General features: G+C 43.5%; 1 protein-coding gene across 2 annotated transcripts in view; it reads right to left on the minus strand.

Annotated features, from left to right (window-relative positions):
• The window catches only part of SEMA5B (semaphorin 5B), a 546,394-nt gene that overhangs the window by 18,477 nt on the left and 502,274 nt on the right, over positions 1 to 25,643 (minus strand). For both annotated transcript variants that reach the window (XM_060262054.1, XM_060262053.1), the window contains exons 19-21: positions 25,043 to 25,192; positions 22,339 to 22,383; positions 8,875 to 9,080 (exon numbers count right to left, since the gene is read on the minus strand). In XM_060262054.1, coding sequence (XP_060118037.1) covers positions 8,875 to 9,080; positions 22,339 to 22,383; positions 25,043 to 25,192 — 401 coding nt within the window. The remainder of the gene's footprint in view (positions 1 to 8,874; positions 9,081 to 22,338; positions 22,384 to 25,042; positions 25,193 to 25,643) is intronic.

The following is a 25,643-nucleotide window of genomic DNA, read 5'->3' on the forward strand; positions in this document are numbered from 1 at the left end:
GAGGAGTGCTCCCTTCCTCCCTTAACCTTCTTGGCCGGAGTGGAGGAATCGGTTGCCAACACCGAGCCTGCAAGCTTGGGGGGGCGGTCGGTGTGGAAAAGTTGGCTCTGTTGACTCAGTATCAATGGTGACATCGGTGTTGAAGCTGAAACAGCGGTTGCTGTCAATGTCGAAGCTGCCATTTGCGGGGTCAGGGCCGACTTCAGTAATGCCGCTGAAAGTCTAGCCGCTCTGTTCTTCCTGGTTTGCCTGGAAAACTTGGAGCAATTGTGGCAGGACTCCATCTGATGACCTTCTCCCAAGCACAGAAGACACAGAATGTCCGTCTGGAGGTGGAATTTTACTCCTGCACTGGCGACAGCGTTTAAAAAATCCGCAGTGCTTTTCCATAGAAGCAACAGGAAAAGGAAGGGAGAACAAAGGGGAGACCCTGAGGGGTCAGAGACCCCAACTATCTACAATAACAATTTTTTATACTATTAATAACACTATAACTATACTAATAACTATAAACTACGAAGAAAAGTACCCCGTAAGGGCAGAAAAAGTAAATACTGACCGGAGAAGCCGAAACGTGACTGTCCAACATGGCGGTCAAAAAAGAACTGGCGGGATCTCCGCACCGTCCCGGCAGCATGCACAGTGAGGGCTTTGCGCATGCTCAGGGGACATTGCCGTGTTAAAATCCCGGTCTTGGGTATTATCGATCGGGGATTGGCGCTGAAGCTTCATCCCATGGGACCACGAAGCACAGGGACCATGAAGAAGATCTCATGGGCACTCAATGAAATTGCTAAGCAGTCGGGTTAGAACGGATAAAAGGAAGTACTTCTTCACCCAAAGAGTGATTGACCCATGGAATTCACTGCCACAGGAGGTGGTGGCAGCTATAAGCATAGACAGCTTCAAGAGGGGATTGGATAAACATATAAAGCAGAGATCCATTAGAGGCTATTAGCCACAAGGTTTAGATTGAACTCTGGGGCAAGTGATGCTCTGTATTCTGGGTGATGGGGAGGGCAACAGTGGGAGGGCTTCTAGTGTCCTGGACCCACTGGTGGACCTCCTGATGGCACCTGGCCACTGTGTGACAGAGTGTTGGACTGGATGGGCCATTGGCCTGATCCAGCATGGCTTCTCTTATGTTTTTATGTTCAAATGGAAAAGTTTGTGAAAGTTCATGGTTTGTGGAACCCAACAAACCACAATCTTCCTGGTTTGTGCCCATCCCTAGAAGGCACAGATGACTATGTTTTCCTCAGTCTTCAGGATTTTTTCCCCAACCACCTTATACTTTTTCGCATTTTAATACATCTTTACAAGCAGCACAATAAAAATAAGGACAACTGCAGGATGGAAATGGAAGTTTAATGGTGCAAGGTTACAGAGGTAACAAAGAGGAAGACATAATACTTATTTTGAAAGCACTGCTGGCAAGATATAAGGGATGTAAAATTAATGAACTGCAGTGCACCTGACATTTCTTTTTCACTTCATGATGCCAATAGCCCAATTACTAGGGGTTCATCTACACAGAAGAGCTGTAATTAAGACCTCCCACACAATTTTTTTTTAAAAGAAAAAAAGAGATGGCCTATATGGTTACTTTGAAAATCAGAGAAATGGTGCATTAGGTGTTATCCTTTGCCTCTTGGGCAGCTTCCCTAATGTAAACCAAACACACACTCCTAGCCACAACTAGCTCCGAAGAGGTTTTAAAACGCAGCTCTCAAGCTCACTTGGAGCTAACTGCAGTTTTGAGGGTGGAATGATTTACATCAGGGGAATCGTATGGAAAGAAAGAGTTAACTACCCCAGTGTTATTTCTCTGAACATCAAAACAGTTGCACGGGCTGTTACAATTTATTAAAGAGAAATGGTCATAGATATTCAGCATATTGTCTCATCTATATCAGAGCAAAATCTCAACAATATTTGCTCCAATCTGCTCATTCTTTATTCTCCTTTGTCTCTGCATTATTATTTTCTCTTCTGAGATTTACACTTCCTGTAATCATGGGAAGTTGTGTGTTACATTAAGTGTTGACTGAATGTTGTGCAAATATATATTTTTTTAAATATAGGCATAATTAATTCACTCCCATTTGTCTGCAGTGGCCTTATTCTTTTCCTATTCAGCCAGCTTAGAAAGCCTTGCCTAATATCGTTCTCCTCTCACTTAAATGCTGTTTTATCTCCCCTCATTTTAGATCTCTACATTGATTCCAGCTTCTACACCCACAATTACAGATCTCTGCTCCCAACTCCCGTGGGCTCATCTTTACTTAGAGACTAATAGGCTCTCATCCTGTGGAATCAACGGGCACTGTACTTCTGTGATGACACCAAAGGGCCTACCATTCCCAGAGTTCTCTGGGAGAAGCTAAAGATGCATGAAATTGGAAGCGTAAATATGGACTCTGAAATCTCTTAATCCTCTTAACACTCCTATGGCCTATGCAATCTTATTTTCTATTGATCTTTCCTATATCTTTCTCCATTCCAGGCTTCCATGGTTTTGACTATGCTGCTTCCCACATACAAGAATAAAACCCCTTCTCCTTCATTTCTCTTATTGGCCACCAATTGTAATTCATATGCACCTCAACTGTTTTCCCAGTCTCCCCTTTCCCAGAGTTACTATGTGGCTTTCTACAGTTACCAATGGAAACCGGAAGAGAATCGGTATTGTGCCACCCTGCAGTAATCTGAGACAGGGATGGGAGTTTCAGACACATGATTTTCTTTCCAATAGGTTTCTGTGTCTGAAGCGAGTCATTTCACACTGTTCCGATTTTATCTTGCTTCTGGGAGCGCCAGACATTTTCGTGCCCTTTTTTGCCAGCCTTTTTTTTTTTAATGTCTGGCTAAGAGTACTATAGCGCTATACCGATATAACAATGTATCAAAACAGAAAATGAGAGATCTCAATGGAGCCCAGGCATCCAAATGTTGGTGCTCTTGCACTATATTGATATGTTGTTATGTCGCTATAGCGCTATAACGCTCTTAGCCTGGAATTTTTTTTTAAAAAAGCCTGATATTGTGTGCCAGCCAGCAAAAAAGGGTGTGAAAATGGCTAGCGTTCCTGGAATTGCTACAGGGGATTTTACACAGCGTCCCATAGTGATTTCAACCCAGAAGGAGGGGTTGAAAACTGGAGGGAACCGCTCTTAGTAAAAAACGACTCAGGCACGCCTCACTACTGGGACAGCTGCAGGACTGTGCGAAAAGGTAACAGTATTCTGGTAGCAGCCAGTTAATGAATCGGATCTGTCTGAAATGAGAGCAGAAACCCATTATTGTTCAGTAACTGACCAGCTGCCAAACCAAAATACTTAGGCTGTATGAAAAAGCTCTATGGCTTGTTTTCAGTGGCTTTTTAAATACTGTGGTGGTTTTAATTGTAAGCTGCCTCATGCAGTACTCTGAAGCACAGAAATATCATAAATAAATAAATCTTGGCTCTCTTGAGTCCTATGCTATGGTAAGACTTTAGGAGTCAAGATTGTGTCACTTCATCTCATCAGCATAAGATCAAACACAACACTGTCGCTAAATAAATGATAACCTAAGGATGAAATCTTCCATCTTCTTACTCACAAGCAGTCTGAGTGGACAGGGGGAAAGGGTCCAATGATTTTAAGACAGTGAAAGCCTCTCCAATTGATGAAACAATGTCAGGAGCTTAGACAAGGCTCCAGATTGTGTTTTTTCTTTCTATATAGATCAATATTTATTTAATTCGAAGAAAGAATGAAAACCCAAAAGAGGAGGGGAGGGAACAATCTAATTTGCGTGACATGATTTACCTTTCATCCATTCATGCTGACTTGCACTTAACGAAAGTGCTTCTTTGTAAAGCCTCCTCTGCTGTTGTAATCTTCAAAAGCTTTTCTTTGCTTTTTGTCTATCATGCAGAAGAATTCCAGAGCCGAACTTGCGTAAGCAAGAATCTCACAGTGCGATTCTATGCAGAGTGACACGTTTCAAAGCCCACTGACTTCAGTGGCCTTAAAAAGTTTAAAACTTTACTTAAGCTTGCATGTGGTCCCTCCTCATTTGTATGGTGACTGCATCCACGAAACACAATGAAGAGGTGAGCCGCACTGCTTGACTTACTAAGTATACAAAGGCAGGTCATCAGGTCAGGGACAACATTTCTGAGAGAGAAACCATGTTTTGGAGACTTGTGTTTTGAGCCAGCAGGCAGGTTACAGAACCGTTTCTGAATTCAAGGTGCGGAACTAACCAGTACAAGCCTTTATCTGCAGAAAAATTTCTGCCTGCCAAAACCAAAGCTTTGACACGACTTGCCAAGCAGGGCTTGAAAGAGTCTCCTCATTATGTAAATCCCAATATAATGCCTATGACTATCATTATCCCGATTCAGAATACTCAACAGGTGCCACGATTCTACCAACCCACACACAGCTCTGGTTCTGCTTCTCCTTGAGCATACCACGAAACTGCATACGGAAGACTGCAGCTTTGAATGCTCCTCCACCTAGAAAGCTTTCTCCACACATAAAACTAGCATCTTAAAGAGAGAGCCTTCTTCTTTGACCAGTCACATTTTTGTCAACCGGCGTCCGAATATGCATCTCTCCCCTCCTCCCAACCTAAAGGAGTACAATCCCAAAAAGTTACTAGTTGACTCTACTGATTATTACGACAGGTCGTGGGATGGTAGGAAAGAGACCGATTAGCAGGAATGATAGAAGAAACAACCTGAGCAATGTTTCCGAGTCCCAATATGGCTGAGGATGAGGGTACTAGAGATGTTTAATTAACGTTGAGATGGTCGCATCCAAAATTTGTTCCATGTTCCATTAATGATCTCGCTTTTCCTTTCCCATTCATTCAGATACAACAACAGGGACAACCCCACACAATGTTCCTGGCATGATGGCATCATACAGAGAATAATACGTTCATCCACATAAAGCCAGTCCACGTTATCCAGTGTCAAACATTTCGTTGTCTTTTTCAAGACTGATGGCTTTTAAGGGGGACCCCAAAATCCTGTCTCTTCCTCACAAGGCTCCAGCTCATTCAAATGAGCCAAAAATCATAAGAGAGCTTTGCGGATGAACTTATAATTTATCCTACACCTCACTGAAAAAAAACAGTGGACTGGACAAGCAACACTGTGAAGTGGGATAATTGGTTTCTTTACGTTTCTGTGTACAGTCTGGATGAAAGAATTCATTACAGACTGTTCTCTTACGATTTTGGTTCGCGAGTCTACAGCAGACTCTTAACCTTCTAAAAGTGCCTGGGTGCACTTTAAATGTGCTTGGGATTTTTCTGCTGACCGTTTTGAATTCATTGAGGTGCAGACTGAGAACAGAGGTCACGTCTAAGTGCCTGTGTGCACTCTTGTGTTTCATATTGCAGTCTGTTTAAGGTAGAAGCTTTGGATTATTAAAGTGCCTTTTGTGCACATTTATATTGTTTATCTTAGATGATTTAGGAGCAGAGTCTACTCAGAAGTAGAGGCCAAAAGGGTTTTCCCTACTGCATATATGTTTTGATAGTATAGTTTCACCCTGACGTTTTTTTCATTTATAGTCTTGCTTAAACTCAGGGAGCCCCCCTTTTCCTCTATAGTACCCATTTCTTTGTTAGCAGAATTTTCACTTGGAATTGGAATTGTAAGCTGCTTCATACGAATTCCGCTAATAGGCTTCAAAATAAAACTTACAGGCCAGAAAAGTCAAAGGGTCACTTTGTTGTTGTTGTTCAGTCGCACAATCGAGTCCGACTCTTTGTGACCCCATGGACAAAGACACGCCAGGCCCTCCTGACTTCCAACATCCTCCGAAGTCTGCTCAAATTTGTGTTTGTTCCATCAGTAATGCTATCCAGCCATCTCATCTTTTGCCGTCCCCTTCTTCTTTTGCCTTCTGTCTTTCCTAGCATCAGGATCTTCTCCAGTGAGTGCTCCCTTCTCATTTGGTGGCCAAAGCATTTCAGCTTCAGCTTCAGCATCTGACCTTCCGGTGAACCGTCTGGATTGATTTCCCTTAGGACTGACTGATTTGATCTTCTTGCAGTCCAAGGGACTCTCAAGAGTCTTCTCCAGCACCACATCTCAAAAGCATCTATTCTTCTGCGCTCAGCCGTCCTTATGGTCCAGCTCTCACAACCATACATTACTACTGGGAATACCATTGCTTTGACTATACAGACTTCTGTTGGCAGGGTGATGCCTCTACTTTTTATCATACTGCCCAGATTCGCCATAGCTGTCCTCCCAAGGAGCAAACATCTTTTAATTTCATGGCTACAGTCACCATCTGCCGTGATCTTGGATCGCAGAAATGTGAAGTCTGTCACTACTTCCATGTCTTTCCCTTCTATTTGCCAAGGTGTGATGGGGCCAGATGCCATGATCTTAGTTTTTTTGATGTTGAGTTTCAAGCCTACTTTTGTGTTCTCCTCTTTCACTCTCAACAAGAGGCTCTTTAGGCCCTCCTCACTTTCTGCCATTAGAGTAGTGTCATCTGCATATCTGAGATTGTTGATGTTTTCCCCGGCAATCTTAATTCCAGTTTGTGCTTCATCCAGGCCAGCATTCCGCATGATATACTCTGCATATAAATTAAATAAGCAGAGTGACAATATACATCCTTGTCAAACTCCTTTTCCTATTCTCAACCAATCAGTTGTTCCATATCCCGTTTTGACAGTTGCTTCTTGATCCTTATATAGGTTTCTCAGGAGACATGTGAGGTGGGCTGGAACTCCCATCTCTTTAAGGACTTGCCACAGTTTGTTTTGATCTACACAATAAAAGGCTTCAGCGTAGTCAATGAAGCAGAAATAGATCCTTTTCTGATACTTCCATGCTTTCTCCATAATCCAGCGAATATTGGCAGTTAGATCTCTAGTTCCTCTACCTCTCCAAAACCCAGCTTGAACTTCTGGTAGTTCCCGATCTACATACTGCTGAAGCCTAGCTTATAGGATCTTTAACATGACCTTGCTGGCATGTGAAATGAGTGCAATGGTGAGATAGCTTGAACATTCCTTGGCATTACCCTTCTTTGGGATTGGAATATAAACTGATCTTTTCCAATCCTGTGGCCACTGTTGTGTTTTCCAAATTTGTTGACATAATGCGTGCATCACTTTAACAGCATCATCTTTTAGTACTCTGAATCGCTCAACTGGGATACCATCATCTCTGCTCGCTTTGTTGTTAGTAATGTTTTCTAAAGCCCATTTGACTTCACACTCCAGGATGTCTGGCTCAAGGTCATCGATTTCACTGTCATGGTTGTCCAGGACATAGAGATCCTTCTTGTATAATTTTTCTGTGTATTCTTGCCACCTCTTCTTGATCTCTTCTGCTTCTGTTTGGTCCCTACCATTTTTGTCCTTTATCATGGCCATGCATGAAACGTTCCCTTGATTTCTCCAATTTTCTTGAATAGATCTCTTGTCCTTCCCATCCTATTATTTTCTTCTATTGCTTTGCATTGTTCCTTCAGGAAGGCCTTATCTCTTCTTGCTGTTCTCTGGAAATCTGCATTCAGTTGAGTGAATCTTTCCTTTTCACCTTTGCCTTTTGCTTTCCTTCTTTCCTCAGCTATTTGTAAAGCCTCATCAGACAGCCACTTTGCTTTCTTGCATTTCTTTTTCTTTGGGATGGTGCTGATTGCTGCCTTCTGTACAATGTCACAAACCTCCACCCATAGTTCTTCAATCACTGCTGGATGCTAAAAACTGTTCTTCAGTTCTGAAAGGTATTTTTAAATTGCTTTGCTGGTACTCAAATGCCCAAATACTTGTTGGCTTTTTTCCTCTTCAGCAATATTATTTTCAAGTCTTTTTCTTAGGAAGGACTAAATTTAGAGTGGCCCTAATTGCTTTCTGTGCTTTTACCTGCTTACAGTTTTTTTAAAAGCTATGAGTAGTAATCTGTGTGCTTTTGTTCCTGCAAGTTAATTGATTTTAAGAAGTATGATTCCCCTACTTTCAAGTTACCTTGATGATTACCGATGTAGATGTTTTATTATGTGTTAATTACTACTGAGATACTTGTTAGCTTGTCAGGTTTGTTTCTTGATAACAGAACTGCTGGACTTCTACTGAAAAGGAGGTTGCCAAGACAACTAGAACTCTCTGGATATGGCTTTTTATAGGCTCTCCAAATAAGAATTTGGTGAAAAAAAATGGTGTTTTTCGTTGGTCAAAGGGTAACACAGTCATCAAATTTACAATATTATTATTATTCTATCCAGTATGTCAAGCATCTGGATCTGCAAGAAATCCGCATAGGGAACAGGAAAGCAAAAGAAGAGGTAATTACAGAAATACGTAACTTAGGTAATGAAGAAGAACATATTATGTATGTAAAAAATACATGCAAATATAACTGAGCATGTCCAGTGGTTCCAAACCTGCGATATAAAGCTTGAACAGGCTGCTGGGCCTATCTTCAAAATTTAGGTTATTTATATATCTAAGGTCCTTCAGGGTCATGGAATTATCTGTTAGCACCAAGGGCAATAGGCAAAATAATCTCATATACTATGGGAAAAACAAGGCTCCCAACCAAGCAATTGCAGTAGCAAAACTCTGTGTATTTAAATTGGCAGCAGTGCACAGGTAGGTAACAGCTGAATTACACAAGTAGCAGAATTACATGGTGCACGTTTTACTAGACAGTATCAACCAGCCTACAGGATAGAGAACTCATGTCCGAATGATCTCGCGTATAAAAATATTCCCTGCACACGTAAGGCAAGCATGTCAGAAGATGGCTTAGGTTAGATAATGCCACATACTTCTGCTGACCACTAAGCGTATTGTCAAAGCTCTGCTGAAACAGACTGCACTGACATGCAAGGTGAAACCTCCTACCTTAAATTCCATAGGTGTGTATTTCTCATTCTTGGGTGTTGTGTTGCCTTTGTAATGGAGATGGTTGGGGGTGGTGGGATGAATAACAGTAGACTCCTGGGATTGCCTCTGGCAGCGCTGGCAGTAAACGTAGATCACAAAAGTTAAAAGGCTAGAGCCAAAGAAACAGGAGACCCCCGTGGCAATCAGATGGATAAGGCTGAAACCTAAGAAAAGGCAGTGAGAAAAGAGGCTGTGGTTAGAAACATAAACCACCTTGAGACACAAAGAAAGGTCAGCTACACATTTTAAATAAATAACAAGAGCAAATGAGCTCAACCTTTTAGACCATAAAAAAAATTAAAAAGAGAACATAAGAACGTAAGAGAAGCCATGCTGGATCAGGCCAATAGCCAAAAATCAGGTGCCATCAGGAGGTCCACCAGCAAGGCCAAACTCCAGAAGCCCATCACTGCCCTAGACATTATGTCTATACTATTACCTATACCTAGTGGCTAATAGCAGCTCAAGGACTTGTGCTCTATATGTTTCTCTAATTCCCGCTTGAAGCTGTCTGTGCTTGTAGCCATCACCATCTCCTGTGGCAGTGAATTCCATGTGTTAATTACTCTTTGGGCAAAGATGTACTTCAAACTATGGGTTGGATAACACTAAATGGACAATTTCCACTAATTCCCTTTTTGCTTTGCAGGCCTCCTCATGTTCTTCCTCTAGGTCCCCTATCTCTGAGGAGCAGCGTTTTGTGGAGTTCTGTGGGCTGCCATGGGAGGGGGGAGGCACAAAAGTTCCATTGTGCTGCTGGAAAATTTAGTCTGGATCCAATCCATTACGTTTACTTTGCATTGTAGGCAACACACCACAGCAGAAAATATGAGCTTTGTGCAGTATTTACCACCATTGTTATTGTTGACAAGGAGTCTGCATGAGGAGTGAAGAAGCATGCTTAGATCTTAGATCTGAGTCTGACAGCCAGTGACAGCTGCATCATGGGAGCTGGAGTCAGATGAACAGTGACTCAGCAATTTGTACATTGCTCCCATTGGCTGGCTGTTGTATAAATGTAGATAAGTGCCTTCGTCTTTTTCCCTTGAGGATTATTGGATGCATGGCGAAGCACTTTGTTAGTTTGTTCCAGTATCTGGAACAAACTGTTGTAGATAACTGTATAATACACACTGCTTTGATACAAGCCGGAGTGTGTGTGTGTCTTCTTGCGGGGTTTACTGGAAGAGTCAGCAATAAGCTCAACTCAGCCACACCGAGTGCCTACCACTGCAGTACAAACGTTTGCATCTCACTGGCCCTTTTTTAATTGTTCCTCAACACTCTTTGTTTGTATATATGGCTGTCAGCCATGCACTTCACTTTCTTTTGTGTTCTTCCAAACAATGGTTTGGCTCCACTAGAGCAAGGGTCCCCTATCCCTAGGCCATTGGCCGGTACTGTTAGCAACAGGTGAGCAGTGGGCAAGTGAGCACCTACAGCTGCTCCTGCCCACAACACTGCCTAAGCGTCACCCCCTGTCAGATCAGCGGCAGCACCAGGCTGGAGTGCAAACTGGGCTGAACAGGAGGTGAGCAGGGGGAGAGCAAGTGAAGTTACATCTGCATCTACAGCCACTCCCACACCACAGTCTGAGCGCCGCTCCCTGTCAGATCAGCGGCAACACCAGAGTGGAGTGAACCTACTGTGAACTGCACACGCAAGCTTCATCCACGCCCAATGAGACCGTGAAGCCGAGGCAGCAATGCCAGCCGAGATGGTCAGCCAATGACGAGCTGCATCTGGTGGCAGGCTTTTCTTCATTGCCAGCGACAAATAACACTCCACTTGACACCAGGAAGCACCCAGTTGAGCCTTTTGCGATCTGCATCGCATGCAATTCTGCTGTTAGAAAACCTTACAGTTTGCTTTGACTATCTTGGTACATTCTCATCAAACTTTTGCATTGTAAGAGCCTCACCGAACTGTCTGCTTGAAGTTTAGTGGCAGTACTGCAAGCTGCATCTGGTGGCATATCGGTGTCCACCTGTGGCCTGCCCATTATGTTAGTTACCACTTCCACACACGCCTCTTTCCCACCCTGTGCACTTGCCTCAGTCACAGTTTTGGTAAACTCACAAGCTAACTCTAGCCAAAACGAGTAAAAAACAAATGTTGCTGAAGAAAGGGGGAAAGACCCAATGATGATGAGACAGCAGAAGACTCTAAGAAAACAGCAAGAGTCCTACTTAAATTACGGGTTCACTGCAACAGGTGATTAATATTCTCCAAGCTCACTTTGTATAATATATGTGGCAACCAGCTATCCAATGAAGCCATGAAACCTTCAAAACTGCTTCGCCACGTGGAGACCAAGCAGCCTGCATTAAAAGACAAACCTATAGAGTTTTTCAAAAGGAAAAAAAAAAAAACGTGAACACAAAGTACAGAAGCGATTATTGGAGGCTACCACTTCATCAAATGTGTCTGCACTGAAAGCATCGTCCTTAGCGGCTAGCCACATTGCTAAAGCTAAGACGCCCTTTACTGTTGGTGAAGAGTTAATCCTGTCTGCTGCTAAGGATATTTGCTGTGAACTTTTAGGAGTGCCTGCAGTTCAAAAGGTGGCATGTGTCCCTCTTTCGGCTAGTACCGTAATGAGACAAATTGATGAAATAGCAGAGGATACTGAGGCGGTTGTGATGACAACCCTCATCTACGGCTCCGAATCGTGGGTTTTATACCGTCATCACCTGCGACTCCTTGAGCGCTTTCATCAGCGCTGCCTTCGCACCATCCTCAACATCCACTGGAGTGACTTTGTGACCAACACTGAAGTCCTCAAGCAGGCGGAGGTTACAAGCATCGAGGCATTGCTGTTGAAGAAGCAGCTGCGCTGGGCAGGGCATATCTCCAGGATGGAAAACCAACGCCTTCCCAAGATTGCCCTGTAAGGCGAACTTTCCACCGGCCATCAAAATAGAGGGGCACCAAAGAAGAGGTACAAGGACTCCTTGAAGAAATCCCTTGGTACCTATTGCATTAACCATCACCAGTGGTCTGACCTAGCCTCAGATCGCAAAGCATGGAGGCACACCATCCACCAGGCTGTCTCTTCCTTTGAGAACGCACGCATAGCTGGTCTTGAGGACAAAAGGAGATTGAGGAAGAATCGTACTGCTACAGCACCAACCCCAAATCAGACTTTTCCCTGCAGCCACTGTGGCCGGACCTGCCTGTCCCGCATTGGTCTTGTCAGCCACCAGCGAGCCTGCAGCAGACGTGGACTACTGCACCTTTCTTAAATCTTCGTTTGCGAAGTCAAGCCGAGAGAGACTGAGGCACAATTGTTAGAGAGAATTAACAAGTCACCATGGTACACAACCCAGGTTGGCGAGTCTACCGATGTTGACAACAAGGCAACAACGCTTGTTTTTGTGCAATATATTTTTCAGGAGGATGTGCATGAGGATATGTTATGTACACTTTTCCCCCCCCAACCAACACCACAGGTGCAGAATTATTCGAGTCTTTGAATGATTACATATCAGGAAAAATAAATTTGTCGTTTTGTGCTGGTATCTGCATAGACGGAGCAGCTGCAATGACTGGACCATTTTCTGGTTTCACTACTCTGGTAAAAGAAGTCGCTTCTGAATGTGAGTCTTCACACTGTGTCATCCATAGAGAAATGCTGGCTAGTCGAAAAATGTCACCTGAACTAAACAGCATTTTGCAGGATGTGATTAAAATTATCAACCATATTAAAGTACATGCCCTTAACTCGTGTCTGTTTGTGCAGTTCTTTGAGGAGATGGATGCAGAACGCACGTCTTCTCTTATACACAGAAGTGAGATGGCTTTCTAAAGGTAGATCACTGGCCAGAGTTTTTGAGTTACGAGAGCCACTCCAGATATTTCTTTTAGAAAAACAGTCACCACTGGTAGCACATTTCAGTGACGCAGAATGGGTTGCAAAACTTGCTTACTTGTATGACGTATTTAACCTGCTCAACAAGCTTAATCTGTCACGTCAGGGGAGAATGACGGCTGTGTTCAAGTTGGCAGATAAAGTGGCTGCATTCAAATCCAAACTGGAATTATGGGGGGCAATGAGTGAGCATTGGGATTTTTGACATGTTTCAAACATTTGCAGAGATTTTGAAAGAGACTGAGGCAGGGCCTTCTTTCTCCCAGCTGGTGCAAGATCACCTATCACAGCTCTCAAGAGAGTTTGAGCATTACTTCTCGTGTGTTTTAACAATTTATTAATAACACATGGTTACAATATTATTTAATTATCTTTATCTTACACTAAACCATATGATATTTCACCCCCCCTCCCTCCAATATTGACTTCCCCGAAGTTATAAATTTGAATTCAATTCTAAAGGTACTACTAATCTATCAAAATATAATACTTTTAGTTAATACTTAAAAAATTGTCCAATATCTTTTTATGTTCCACTCTTTCTCCATATATCCTTTGAATTTCTTCCACTCCTTTTTGAATAAGTCTAAGTCATAGTCTTGTAAGGTTTTAGTTAATTTGTCCATTTCACTCCACGATAAAACTTTCACAATCCAATCCCATTTCTCTGGTATTTTTCCTTGTTTCCAAAGCTGTGCATACAATGTCCTCGCAGCTGAGAGCAAGTACCAAATTAAAGTCCTGTCTTCCTTTGGAAATTTTTCTAATTGTAATCCAAGCAAAAAAGTCTCTGCATTTTTCTTAAAGTCATAACCCAAATTTTTGGAGATTTCTTGTTGTATCATGTTCCAATACTCCTTCACTTTTTCACAAGTTTGAGCATTACTTCTCAACCACAAAAGACCCCCAAATCGACAGGATCGACAGCTTGAGATCGCAAATTATGGTGGCCTTCAAAGCATATCTGAGACAACTTCAAATATCCATACATTCTGGATTAAAGTCAAGGATCGACAGCTTGAGATCGCAAATTATGGTGGCCTTCAAAGCATATCTGAGACGACTTCAAATATCCATACATTCTGGATTAAAGTCAAGGTGGACTATCCTGAAATTGCCTGCTTCCATTTCCAACATCCTATCTTTGGGAAGCAGGGTTTTCAGCAGTGACAGCAACCAAAATCAGATGATGGAGTAGACTGGAAATAAGCAACACACTTTGGGTTCACTGTCTCCATCATCCCCAGATGGGACCATCAATTTGCAGGAAGACAAACTCAGGGCTCCCACTAATTCTGCATTATGGTGGGTTGCATAATTATTTCATTATATATTACAATGTAGTAACAGAAATAAAGTACACAATTGTTTCATCCAAAAACCATCACCCCTCCCCTCCCCCCAGCCTGTGGAAAAATTGTCTTCCATGAAACTGGTCCCTGATGCCAAAAAGGTTGGAGACAACTGCACTAGTATTTCCAAGGATGGAAGGGGTTGTGTGATTTTAGCCAATTCCCATTTCTAGCTGCAGACCACACCTCCACCCTCTAACTTTCCTCTTCCTTTGATCCCGTTTCCCAGAAGCAACTTGGGGGGGGGGGGATTCTGGGCTGCAGCAGGAGGGGGGGGGCTATAAGAAAGTCACGTTCCAACTGCTACAAATCCCCATCCACCAGCAGCAATTTCCATTGTGTCCAAGCCAATCTGTGCACAGTAGACAAGCGGACTGCACTACAAAACTGAAACAGACAATGCCTGCCCTTTCCCCCTATTATGCCAGAGGATTTCCCAATGTGTTCACCTGAAAACTCCTGCATAACAAACAACTTCTTGTAAAAACATCTATAAATTATAGGGAGGGACGGTGGCTCAGTGGTAGAGCATCTGCTTGGGAAGCAGAAGGTTCCAGGTTCAATCCCCGGCATCTTCAACTCAAAAGGGTCCAGGCAAGTAGGCGTGAAAAACCTCCGCTTGAGACCCTGGAGAGCAGGGGAGGGATGGTGGCTCAGTGGTAGAGCATCTGCTTGGGGAGCAGAAGGTCCCGGGTTCAATCCCTGGCATCTCCAAAAAAGGGTCAAGGCAAATAGGTGTGAAAAACCTCAGCTTGAGACCCTGGAGAGCAGGGGAGGGATGGTGGCTCAGTGGCAGAGCATCTGCTTGGGGAGCAGAAGGTCCCAGGTTCAATCCCTGGCATCTCCAAAATAAGGGTCCAGGCAAATAGGTGTGAAATACCTCAGCTTGAGACCCTGGAGAGCAGGGGAGGGACGGTGGCTCAGTGGTAGAGCATCTGCTTGGGAAGCAGAAGGTCCCAGGTTCAATCCCTGGCATCTCCAAAAAAGGGTCCAGGCAAATAGGTGTGAAAAACCTCAGCTTGAGACCCTGGAGAGCAGGGGAGGGATGGTGGCTCAGTGGCAGAGCATCTGCTCGAGAAGCAGAAGGTCCCAGGTTCAATCCCCGGCATCTCCAAAAAAGGGTCCAGGCAAATAGGTGTGAAAAACCTCAGCTTGAGACCCTGGAGAGCAGGGGAGGGATGGTGGCTCAGTGGCAGAGCATCTGCTCGAGAAGCAGAAGGTCCCAGGTTCAATCCCTGGCATCTCCAAAAAAAGGGTCCAGGCAAATAGGTGTGAAAAACCTCCGCTTGAGACCCTGGAGAGCCGCTGCCAGTCTGAGAAGACAATACTGACTTTTATGGACTGAAGGTCTGATTCAGTATAAGGCAGCTTCATATGTTCATATGTTCATTATCACCATAAAAAAAACTGTTTGGATTATGAAGATGTAACACTGATGCGCTACCAAAGGGCAATTTTCCACTTTCATTTCCCCCCCCCCCACACACACCAAAACCAAAAAAAGGCGATCCTGGTGTTTTGCACTGTAATGCCAGTAGACGTATGCTTCCTTCTGCTCGTCATGGTTCTGCAGTGATGGAGCTTTAACAAAATCACATACGGCTTTCCCAAAGATCCTTCTTTCTCCTTCTACTGATACTGAAACGAAGGATTAAGCTGACAGTCAAAGGTATACTGACAATATACTTAAGAATGTAAGGAGAGCCCTGCTGGATCATACCAAAAAACCAGCATCCTGACTCTGGACAGCCAACAACAGGACACAGAAGCGGAGGCCTTCCCCTGATGTTGTCTCTTGGCTCTGGGATTCAGAGGCTTAGCAACTCTGAATGCGGAGGTTCTCTTCAGCCACAATGGCTAGTAGCCGCTGACGGACCTCTCCTCCATGAATCTATCGAATTCCATTTTAAAGCTGTTTATTCCTCTGGCCGTCGCTCCATCCTCCAGCAGGAAATCCCACATTTGAATCACTCTCCGTGTAAAGTAGTGTTTCAATGTGTTTCAAAGAAAACATATTTCATGGAAATAGAAACAGAGGAGAGAATGCAGGGTTTTTCTAATCAAAGGGAGATAGAAAGGCCTTCACCCCCCAAACACAACTTAAGTGATATCTCTTAAAAGCTGCTTGGCAGTCACCATTTACTGCTTTCTACCACACCTCGCCAGCTACCATGGTGGAAAATTCTATGTTTTCTCACGTGTGCTCTTACTTATAGCCCTATATTATAGCCCTTACTTAAAGCCCTATATGGCCGAGGACCTGCCTACCTTAGGGACCACCTCTCCCCATATGTCCCCCAGAGAGCAATGAGATCTAGTTCCCAAAATCTTCTAAAAATCCCTGGGCCAAGAGAGGCTAGATTGAAAACAATAAGGGAGCAAGCCTTCTCAACAATGGCTCCCCAATGGTGGAATCAACTACCAGAGGAGGTGCGAGCCCTGCGAGACCTGAATCAGTTCCGCAGGGCTTGCAAAACCGCCCTCTTTCAGCTCGCTTTTAAGATGGAACCCGGTTAATTGACATCTAGCCATTCCATACATATTCTGAATTGTAGCACCTTAATTAACAATTTACAATGGTTTAACTGTTTTATCTAATTTTTAACTTAATTTATGACTGTAACTCAACTATATTTTATATTTTAATTTGTTTTTATAGTAATTGATTGTATTTTATTGTAATCATGGTAAACACCATGTCCTGTGAGCCGCTCTGAGCCTGCCTTTGGCAGGATATAAGAATAAATTTATTATTATTATTATTATTATTATTATTATTATTATTATTATTATTATTATTATTATTATTATTATTATTATTATTATTATTATTATTATTATTATTATAGATTTGAGACATTTCAATGAGTGGACTCTCCCCATGTGGCAAATCAAGGCAGCCCCAGAGACAGGGAGAACAAAAGACCTGACTATTGTTTGCCTTGATTCCTGATGAACAATGAAGGTAGAACCCCAGCTGGAAGCTGCTACCATCGAGTCAGGTTTCTACTGCATAATGAGTTCAAAGAGAATGGCTCCTGAAGTGTAACGTTTCCCAGTACGCATACAACAACACATGTAGATTTCAAACACTTCCATTGCAGTGGGTGTCCAAAATGTACATACACTGCAAATGAATGTAGCAGGCAGTGAAAAGTAGTTGAGTATGACGAGAAAAGGAGGGATTTAAAAGAGGGGAAGGGAGGAACGGAAAGATTTTCAGAGTCACAGAGTTGGAAAGAAGCTCATTTAGCTCGAGGCAAGATTTCTTAGGCTCCATCTATACTATCAGCAGAGATATATTTTTTTAATCAACTTAACTAGCAATAAGGCCCGTTGTGAAAAAAAAAATACAATGGGCTCTAGAAAGAGGCTCTGGGTGAGTGCCCCCCCCGCTGTCTTCCCACCCACCCACATCAAGGCATTCACTCCCCCTTACCCGTGGTGTCTTCTCACCCCCACTCCTCATCCTAATACCCCCCACCTCCCAACCACCTCTTCCTCTCAACTACCCCTTCACCCTTGGCATGCCACTATCCCCTCATCCATGACATTCAGTCACCCACACCCTTGCTGTCTTCCCACTCACCCCATAGCTGAAACAGATGCTGGCTTCCCACCCCCACATGTGTTTGTGTATCTCTGTGTCTGTGGTGGCTCAAAGCCCTGATAGAGGCCCAGAATGGAGATAAGGAAGAATAATTATGGGGGGGGGGGGGGCAGGATGACAGCCACACAGATGCTGAAGCTCAGCATTCCTTTTGTTTGCAGTGAATTTTTGCTGCCTTTTCCTGTCATATTCAGCCTTGTGACGTTTAGCATCAGTATGAGCTTGTGGTGTGATCTGGGGGGGTTTTTTTGCATGGCTTGGTTGTTTTATGGTATACCGTAGAGTATGCACCTCAAGGTGACTGTTTTCTGTAGGAGAACTGATCTGACTTCAGTTTTCCATCTCCTCCCCCCTCTCTGCAGCCCCTACCTATGAAAAGAACAATCCTTCTCCACAATGGAGACCAAAGCAGGAGTAAAGTGGCCTCAGCAGGTTATAATGACACAGTCCACCCTGTAATGCAGCCATTTTCTCCAGGGGAGCTGATCTCTGCCATCTGAAGAGGTGTTGCAATTCTGAGTGGTCTCCAGCCCTCACCTGGAGATTGGCAACAATGGTTCCCTGGGAGAAAATGACTGGTTTGGAGGATGGGGTTGTACCTGTCTAAGGCCCCACCCCTCCTCAAACCCCACCCTCAGCAGCCTTCACCCCTCAAATTTACAAGAATTTCCTAACCTGTAGTTGGCAACCATATCTCCTCAGCCAACCATCCTGTGATGAGGCTGAGGGGAGGAGGCAGAGAGGAAGTGAACGGAAAGCGACAGGAAAGACAGAAAATGTGAGATAGCTCCCTGGCTATTTCGGAGACTGCCTGTGCTGGGCCATTGATAGAGGTAGGTTGTCGGTGATGGCCACAGTAGAGCAGCACTCCTTTCTGAGACCGGTTGACAGAGAGGTAAGAATGTTCTGGCAGTTTGCTCAACATTCCTGGGCCTGAGTGGGGGGGAGGGTAGCGAAGTCAGCCAATGGGAGGCCAGAGACTCTGACTGAGCCGTAATGGGCCAATTATTTTATTTCAAACAATGTTATTAGTAACATATGGCAATATATTCAATTTCTTATATTATTAATAACTACTTTTTCCCCTCTCTATCCCATATATTACTTTCTACCTCCCCCTCCCCCCGTTACTTGACCCCCACAGGTGTACTATATTCAAAACATCATTATAAAAGGTACCCCTAATTAATAAGAACCAAAGTTCATATCCTCCTCCCACTTATACTTAAGCATTATCAAAAATTGTCCAATGTCCTTTTATTTTCCATTCTTTTTCTACATATCTTCTGAACGTCTTCCACGCCATCTTACATACTTCTAAATCATAGTCTCTTAAAGTTCTTGTTAACTTATCCATTTCACTGTAATGGGCCAATTATTTGTTTTGTGCAGCTATTGGTCAATGGCCACACTCAGTTTGGCCACTGCAAGAGAATTATGATCTGCGATGCCTCCGTTTCACCAAAGAATCCTAGGAACTGCAGTGCAGGGGGAGATGCTGATTTTAGGAACTGTAGTACAGAGAGATAGCAAGTATCTGAGCTGCTACCCCCAGCCCCCACTATAATCTTCTTCTCCAGGGAACTGGTTGATTTGGAATTTTAAATTTAAATTTGCTCATCCTGAACAGAACGGTTTGAATTCTTTGCACCTGGATAATAACGGTACTCCTCTTGCCTTCAAAAGGGACATTTCAGGGAAAATTTCAGCTTGTACACTTCACTTATGAACTATGGCACCTCTGCTTTATTCACTTAAGCAGTGCTAAACATGAAGAAGAAGAAGAAGATATTGGATTTATATCCCGCCCTCCACTCCGAAGAGTCTCAGAGCGGCTCACAATCTCCTTTACCTTCCTCCCCCGCAACAGACACCCTGTGAGGTGAGTGGGGCTGGAGAGGGCTCTCACAGCAGCTGCCCTTTCAAGGACAACCTCTGCCAGAGCTGTGGCTGACCCAAGGCCATACTAGCAGGTGCAAGTGGAGGAGTGGGGAATTAAACTCGATTCTCCCAAATAAGAGTCTGCACACTTAACCACTACACCAAACTGGCTCTGTCAAGCTTAGCTGATTTAGGATAACTTCTCCAATTCTCAGTCCTGCTTCTTACAAAGTTTCCCTGGACAATCAGGTGTCCCTCCATGTCATTGTGTGAAACATCATAATAACCAAGACTGAACCATAAACATTCTGAGCTGGCAGGAGAGGTGCCAGACAGATCATCATTGGAGATGTCCCCCAAGAAATGTAAGTCTAATTACCCACTATCAAGCCATTCTCCAATCATGGATCTCAAGCTCCATTGGTGGCTTCTGCCTTCTCAGTTCTGCCTTCTGATCTGAATCGTAAACATTCTGAGGTGGCAGGATAGGTGCCAGACATATCATCATTGGAAATGTCCCCCAAGAAATGTAAGTCTAGATCTAAAGCTAAATTACACTGAGCCTGCGCAGCATACAAAACCAAGAGTATTAAAAGATGAAGATTCAGATCTGGATGCAAGGAAGGAACAGCACCAATTAGAAACACTTCACATGCTGTCCTTAACTCCATTTTCACCATGCCCTGGTTTCGTTCCCGGTTCTAATGGTTCTGACCATCTCAGTTGTCAGTGATCAGGATGGGAACAGGGTTGTGCTAAGGTTGTTGCCAGGAATCTGTGTGAACCCACTGTGGAGTAGGTATAGCTGGTTTCTGTGGGTGTAGCAATGGCAACTCACAGACTGAAGGTGATCTCTATGGTGAAAATAGAGTTAAGGAAGGCATGTGACATGCTTCTGTGCAGGCTCAGTGGCCTGGGTACATTCCTAGCATGGAAGTGCTAGGAATGTTTCCTCCATGTTCTGTAATATGGAAGCTGCAATTCCTTGAACTGGAAACAAATGAAGAAGAAGAAGAAGAAGAAGAAGAAGAAGAAGAAGAAGAAGAAGAAGAAGAAGAAGAAGAAGAAGAAGAAGAAGAAGAAGAAGAAGAAGAAGAAGAAGAAGAAGAAGAAGAAGAAGAAGAAGAAGAAGAAGAAGAAGAAGAAGAAGAAGAAGAAGATGATATTGGATTTATATCCTGCCCTCCACTCCGAAGAGTCTCAGAGCGGCTCACTATCTCCTTTACCTTCCCCCCTTCCCCAACAGACACCCTGTGAGGTAGTTGAAGATACTGGATTTACATCCCGCCCTCCACTCCAAAGAGTCTCAGAGCAGCTCACAATCTCCTTTACCTTCCCCCCCCCCCACAACAGACACCCTGTGAGGTAGATGAAGATACTGGATTTATATCCTGCCCTCCACTCCGAAGAGTCTCAGAGCGGCTCACAATCTCCTTTCCCTTCTTCCCCCACAACAGACACCCTGTAAGGTAGATGAAGATACTGGATTTATATCCCACCCTCCACTCCAAAGAGTCTCAGAGCAGCTCACAATCTCCTTTACGTCCCCACCCCCACAACAGACACCCTGTGAGGTGGGTGGGGTTGGAGAGGACTCTCACAGCAGCTGCCCTTTCAAGGACAGAGTCTCAGTGCGGCCTACAATCTCCTTTCCCTTCCTCCCCCACAACAGACACCCTGTGAGGCGGGGGGGGGGGGCTGGAGAGGGCTCTCACAGCAGCTGTCCTTTCAAGGACAACCTCTGCCAGACCTATGGCTGACCCAAGGCCATTCCAGCAGGTGTAAGTGGAGGAGTGGGGAATCAAACCCGGTTCTTCCAGATAAGAGTCCGCACACTTAACCACTACACCAAACTGGCTCATCCATATGATGACCATTTAATGGAAAACTTGCATGGACAGCCTTATTCTGCTTCTACTGATATCAGTGGCCAAGTGTTTGGTTCACTAAAACGGAGCACTTACAATTCAGCATATTCCAGTTGTTCCAGATATGCTTGTGCCAAGTTATATTGCTTAAAACATGTAAATCCTGCAAACTGGCCTTCTATTACTGCCATCCACAGTTTAGATACCAACCTCTGCTTATGTAACACTGTAGAAAATGGACGTGAATAATCTGATTCCCAAGTGCTAAAGAAGTTACAACCTTTGTAAAATCAATTTGTGCCCCCCCAAAAAATGTTGCTAGCCTTCTCCAAACATCTTTTGAAGAAAACAGAAACGCAATGGCACCTTGAAGATTACCAAAATCTATTCCAGCACAAGCTTTTGCGAATCAAAGCTTGTTTGATTAGATGCAATTTCTTTGTTTCCCTTTTTTGGCTTTCTCAAGTCCCTTGGAAGGCTTGCCTGAACAAATTTGTTTTGCTTCAGATGGAACGGCAATGCAAGGGTTAACTGAGCACCCGAAATTAGGATGATAATTGCATGTACCTTTGATTTTTCGGGTCTGTCTGAAAAAGAAGTACAGTGCAAAGCACTGTGATTTCTCTACTATTTAATTAGTCTGACAACCCCCCTCCCCAAAATTAAATTCTTAAACCAGAAACCTGAGCTGCAAATATCCCTGACTCAGACAACGAGACTAGTGGAATCAAGGCTATTAAGGGGATGTGAACTGCACAGACGAATGGTTGGGTTAATGCTGCCCAGAAAAGAGAACTCATGTTAAGATAAAAATAAGATCTATAGTTAGCTGTACCCTACCTCCACAGTTTGTGCTCTCATCAATGCTTGAGGCTGGCAGGATCACTAGACGAAGAAAAAAACAGTAGGGGGAAATGTCATTTTGTCATCTACAACATGGCACAGGCAATTAAAATGCCTTTGTTTGACACATGCTATGTTAATCTCTATAGCAAGCAGAGGGCCTCCCAGAGCTTTGATAAAAAACATGGAATGATATTCAGCAAAAGTCCCATTAAAGATACTCTATTGCATCAGAAACACAGATGACATTACAAATGACTGAAATGCAACATCCAATGAGCCTATTTAGCAATGCTTGGCTTCGGCAAGAAGTGTGCAATGCCCACTCCCTCCCAAAGACTAAAGACTCAAAGGACGTGTTTGTGCTTTTCATGTTGCGTTCACAAATCACTTCAACGCCAAGAAAACTTTTCCTTTCACAAAACATTTGAATACAGAAGGAGGAGACTAAATTTATACCTCGCCCTTCTCTCAGAGTGGCTTACACCTCTGTAAGGTAGGTTGTTCTGAGAGAGATCTCAGAGAACTGCTCTTGAGAGAACAGTTCTGTTGAGAACTTGTGGCTGATCCAATGCCACACCAGTAGCTACATGTAGAAGAGTGGAGAATCAAACCCAATTTACAGTCCACCTCTGCACCAAACTGGCTCCATCATCTGCTTTAGAAACATTAAGCAATCAGTGAAAAACTGATGAAAATGAGATGCAAATGAGAACCACATCTCGCAACCACCACCATGCAGGGAGCGGGTGTTGTACGGTTTATTCAATACTATTTTCCAACTGTAGCAATTTAATTCCTTTTAATGTAACATGGAGACAATATATGGGCTACACAACTGTAAACCAAAAGGTAGACACAAGGGATGGGCACAAACTGGGTGGTTCGTGGCAGTTCATGGTTTGTTGAGTTCCACAAACCACAAACTTTCACGAACTTTCTGTTTGCCAAACCAGTTCATGATTTATGAGTTTGGGAGGTGGTAGAACAGCTCCCTTGTGAAACACCAAACTCAGGGAGAGGGATGGTGGCTCAGTGGCAGAGCATCTGCTTGGGAAGCAGAAGGTCTCAGGTTCAATCCCCGGCATCTCCAAAAAAGGGTCAAGGCAAGTAGGAGTGAAAAACCTCAGCTTGAGACCCTGGAGAGCTGCTGCCAGTCTGAGTAGACAAGACTGACTTTGATGGACCGAGGGTCTGATTCAGTATAAGGCAGCTTCATATGTTCACAGGGAGTCTTCAGCAGACTCTCCTTCACCTGCCCTCCCAGCTGGGAAAGGAGTTTAAAAATTGTTCCACTGTGTGAGGGGGGGAAGGAGTCCCTCAAAGCCTCCTCTTAAATCAGCCAGCAGCAAGCAATTTTTCTTCTAACTCTCACTCAACGACTAACTCCTCACTTGACGACTAACTCCTCTCTCTTCCTGCTGCAACATAAAAACCACCATGCCAGGTTTATTTCTTCATTTATTATCCCATTTATGAATCAAACGTTTGCTATAGCAGAGTTCTAGGCGATGTACAATAGAGATAAAAACATCAAAGATCAATAAACAATTAAAATATCAATCATTTACAGCCTAAAAGGTCTGCTCCGGCGGGGAGGGCGGGATATAAATAAAAATTATTATTATTATTATTATTAAAATCAGATGGCAAAATCCTAATTATTACAGTTGCAGAGGGGCAGCTACTTTGCAGGCAGGCAAGAAGAGGGCAAGATGAACACGGAGAACAGAAGAAGGTGCCAGCCGAGATGGTAACCAGGCCCATAGCTATGAGGGGCCTGTGGGGGCATTGCCCCTGACTTCCAGGCAGGGGGCCCTGACTCTCAGGGGGCCTGTGGGGTGCAGCCTGCTTCCCCCCCCCCTTTTTGCCATGGCTGTCCACCCCCGGCATTGCCTAGGAATTGACTGAATTGGTGCCAGGCTGTCTGGCCAACAAACCACTCTAACAAACCAGCTGAACCTCCACGGGAAAAATGTTTCATTGTTGGTTCGGGAATAGTGTAACTAAACAAACCAGGTCAAAACAAACCATAAACTGGCCTCGCATGAGTAAAAATTCAGTTTGTTTTGTGGTTCATGCCCATCCCTAGTAGACAATAGGTCTATAAACTGTTATGAACTGCTGGACCTTTACATTCAAACACACCACATCTTTATATTCCATATTGGTGATAGGTCATTGCTTCCTTACCCTAACTATAAGTTTTTTTTGGAAACGTCTGCCTGGTTTCTGTCAGGGTCAAGATGCTGGACTGAACTATCTAACTCTGCAGTTTCAACTTACATTGCTATGTCCTTAATGCCTATGCTAATGGTGCAGAAGATGAAGTCTCTGCTTAGTTCACAAATCACAAAACTTCATGTAGAAGTTTCCCATCATTCTTTATGAATCTCTTGTTCTCAAAGATCTATCATCTAATCCATCTACAGTTAAGAAATGTGACAGCAAAACTTGCCAGTGTTTGCAATAATTTCTTCTCTGCTTGAATCCTAAACAACTTCTTAAGCTGGGTATCTTTTCACTGAATAATGTTGTTTCTTTTTTATATCTGGAATACCAGATATTCAAATAAACCCACTACTTCCTGTAACATTAAAAATGGTAATCATTTTATAGAGACTTTGGAAAGCCCATCCCATCTAGGTCTCTGACATGAGATCCTTTCTCACCCCTTCAAAATGCATGTAGCTGCACCTACCAGGGATTTCATTGTACAGACAGTCTTGGTATTGTGTGCTGTTCCCAACACATTGGGAGGATCCTGGATTGTGGATTTCACAGTACCGACTACGGAACTGGATCCCATCTTCATTACACAAGCTCCATTCAGACCATTCAGACCATCCTCCTTAAAGAAAAAATCAAAGGAATATGATACCAGAAAGAAAGCAATTAAATACATAATAATCACAATATCAAGCAAAGCAAAATTTTATTCAGAAAACCACATACGTATAGCTGAACATTTAGAGAAACTCTTAACCGCCATCAATGGAGAAAGTCTTCAGTGATAAGCACAAAACAGATTTTGGAACAGCACAGCTGGCAAAAAGAGGGTTATTTATTATTTATTTATTATGATTTATTCCGTTTTGGTAGTACAATACTTAAAGGTAATCAGTGGAATTACATCCCACCAGGAGTCACCCACACACTACTGAGACATGGGCTTCAAAAAATATACCAGGCCAATAGTACCTCAAGATCATTCATGCTCTGCAACCGTGATTATTACTGCTATTTAATTATACGAAAATGGTACGTTTTATCTGTTGAAAGCTTGAGTGCTGTTTACGTAG

The sequence above is a fragment of the Heteronotia binoei genome, chromosome 21, assembly GCF_032191835.1.
Source record: "Heteronotia binoei isolate CCM8104 ecotype False Entrance Well chromosome 21, APGP_CSIRO_Hbin_v1, whole genome shotgun sequence".
NCBI classification, from domain to species: Eukaryota; Metazoa; Chordata; class Lepidosauria; order Squamata; family Gekkonidae; genus Heteronotia; species Heteronotia binoei.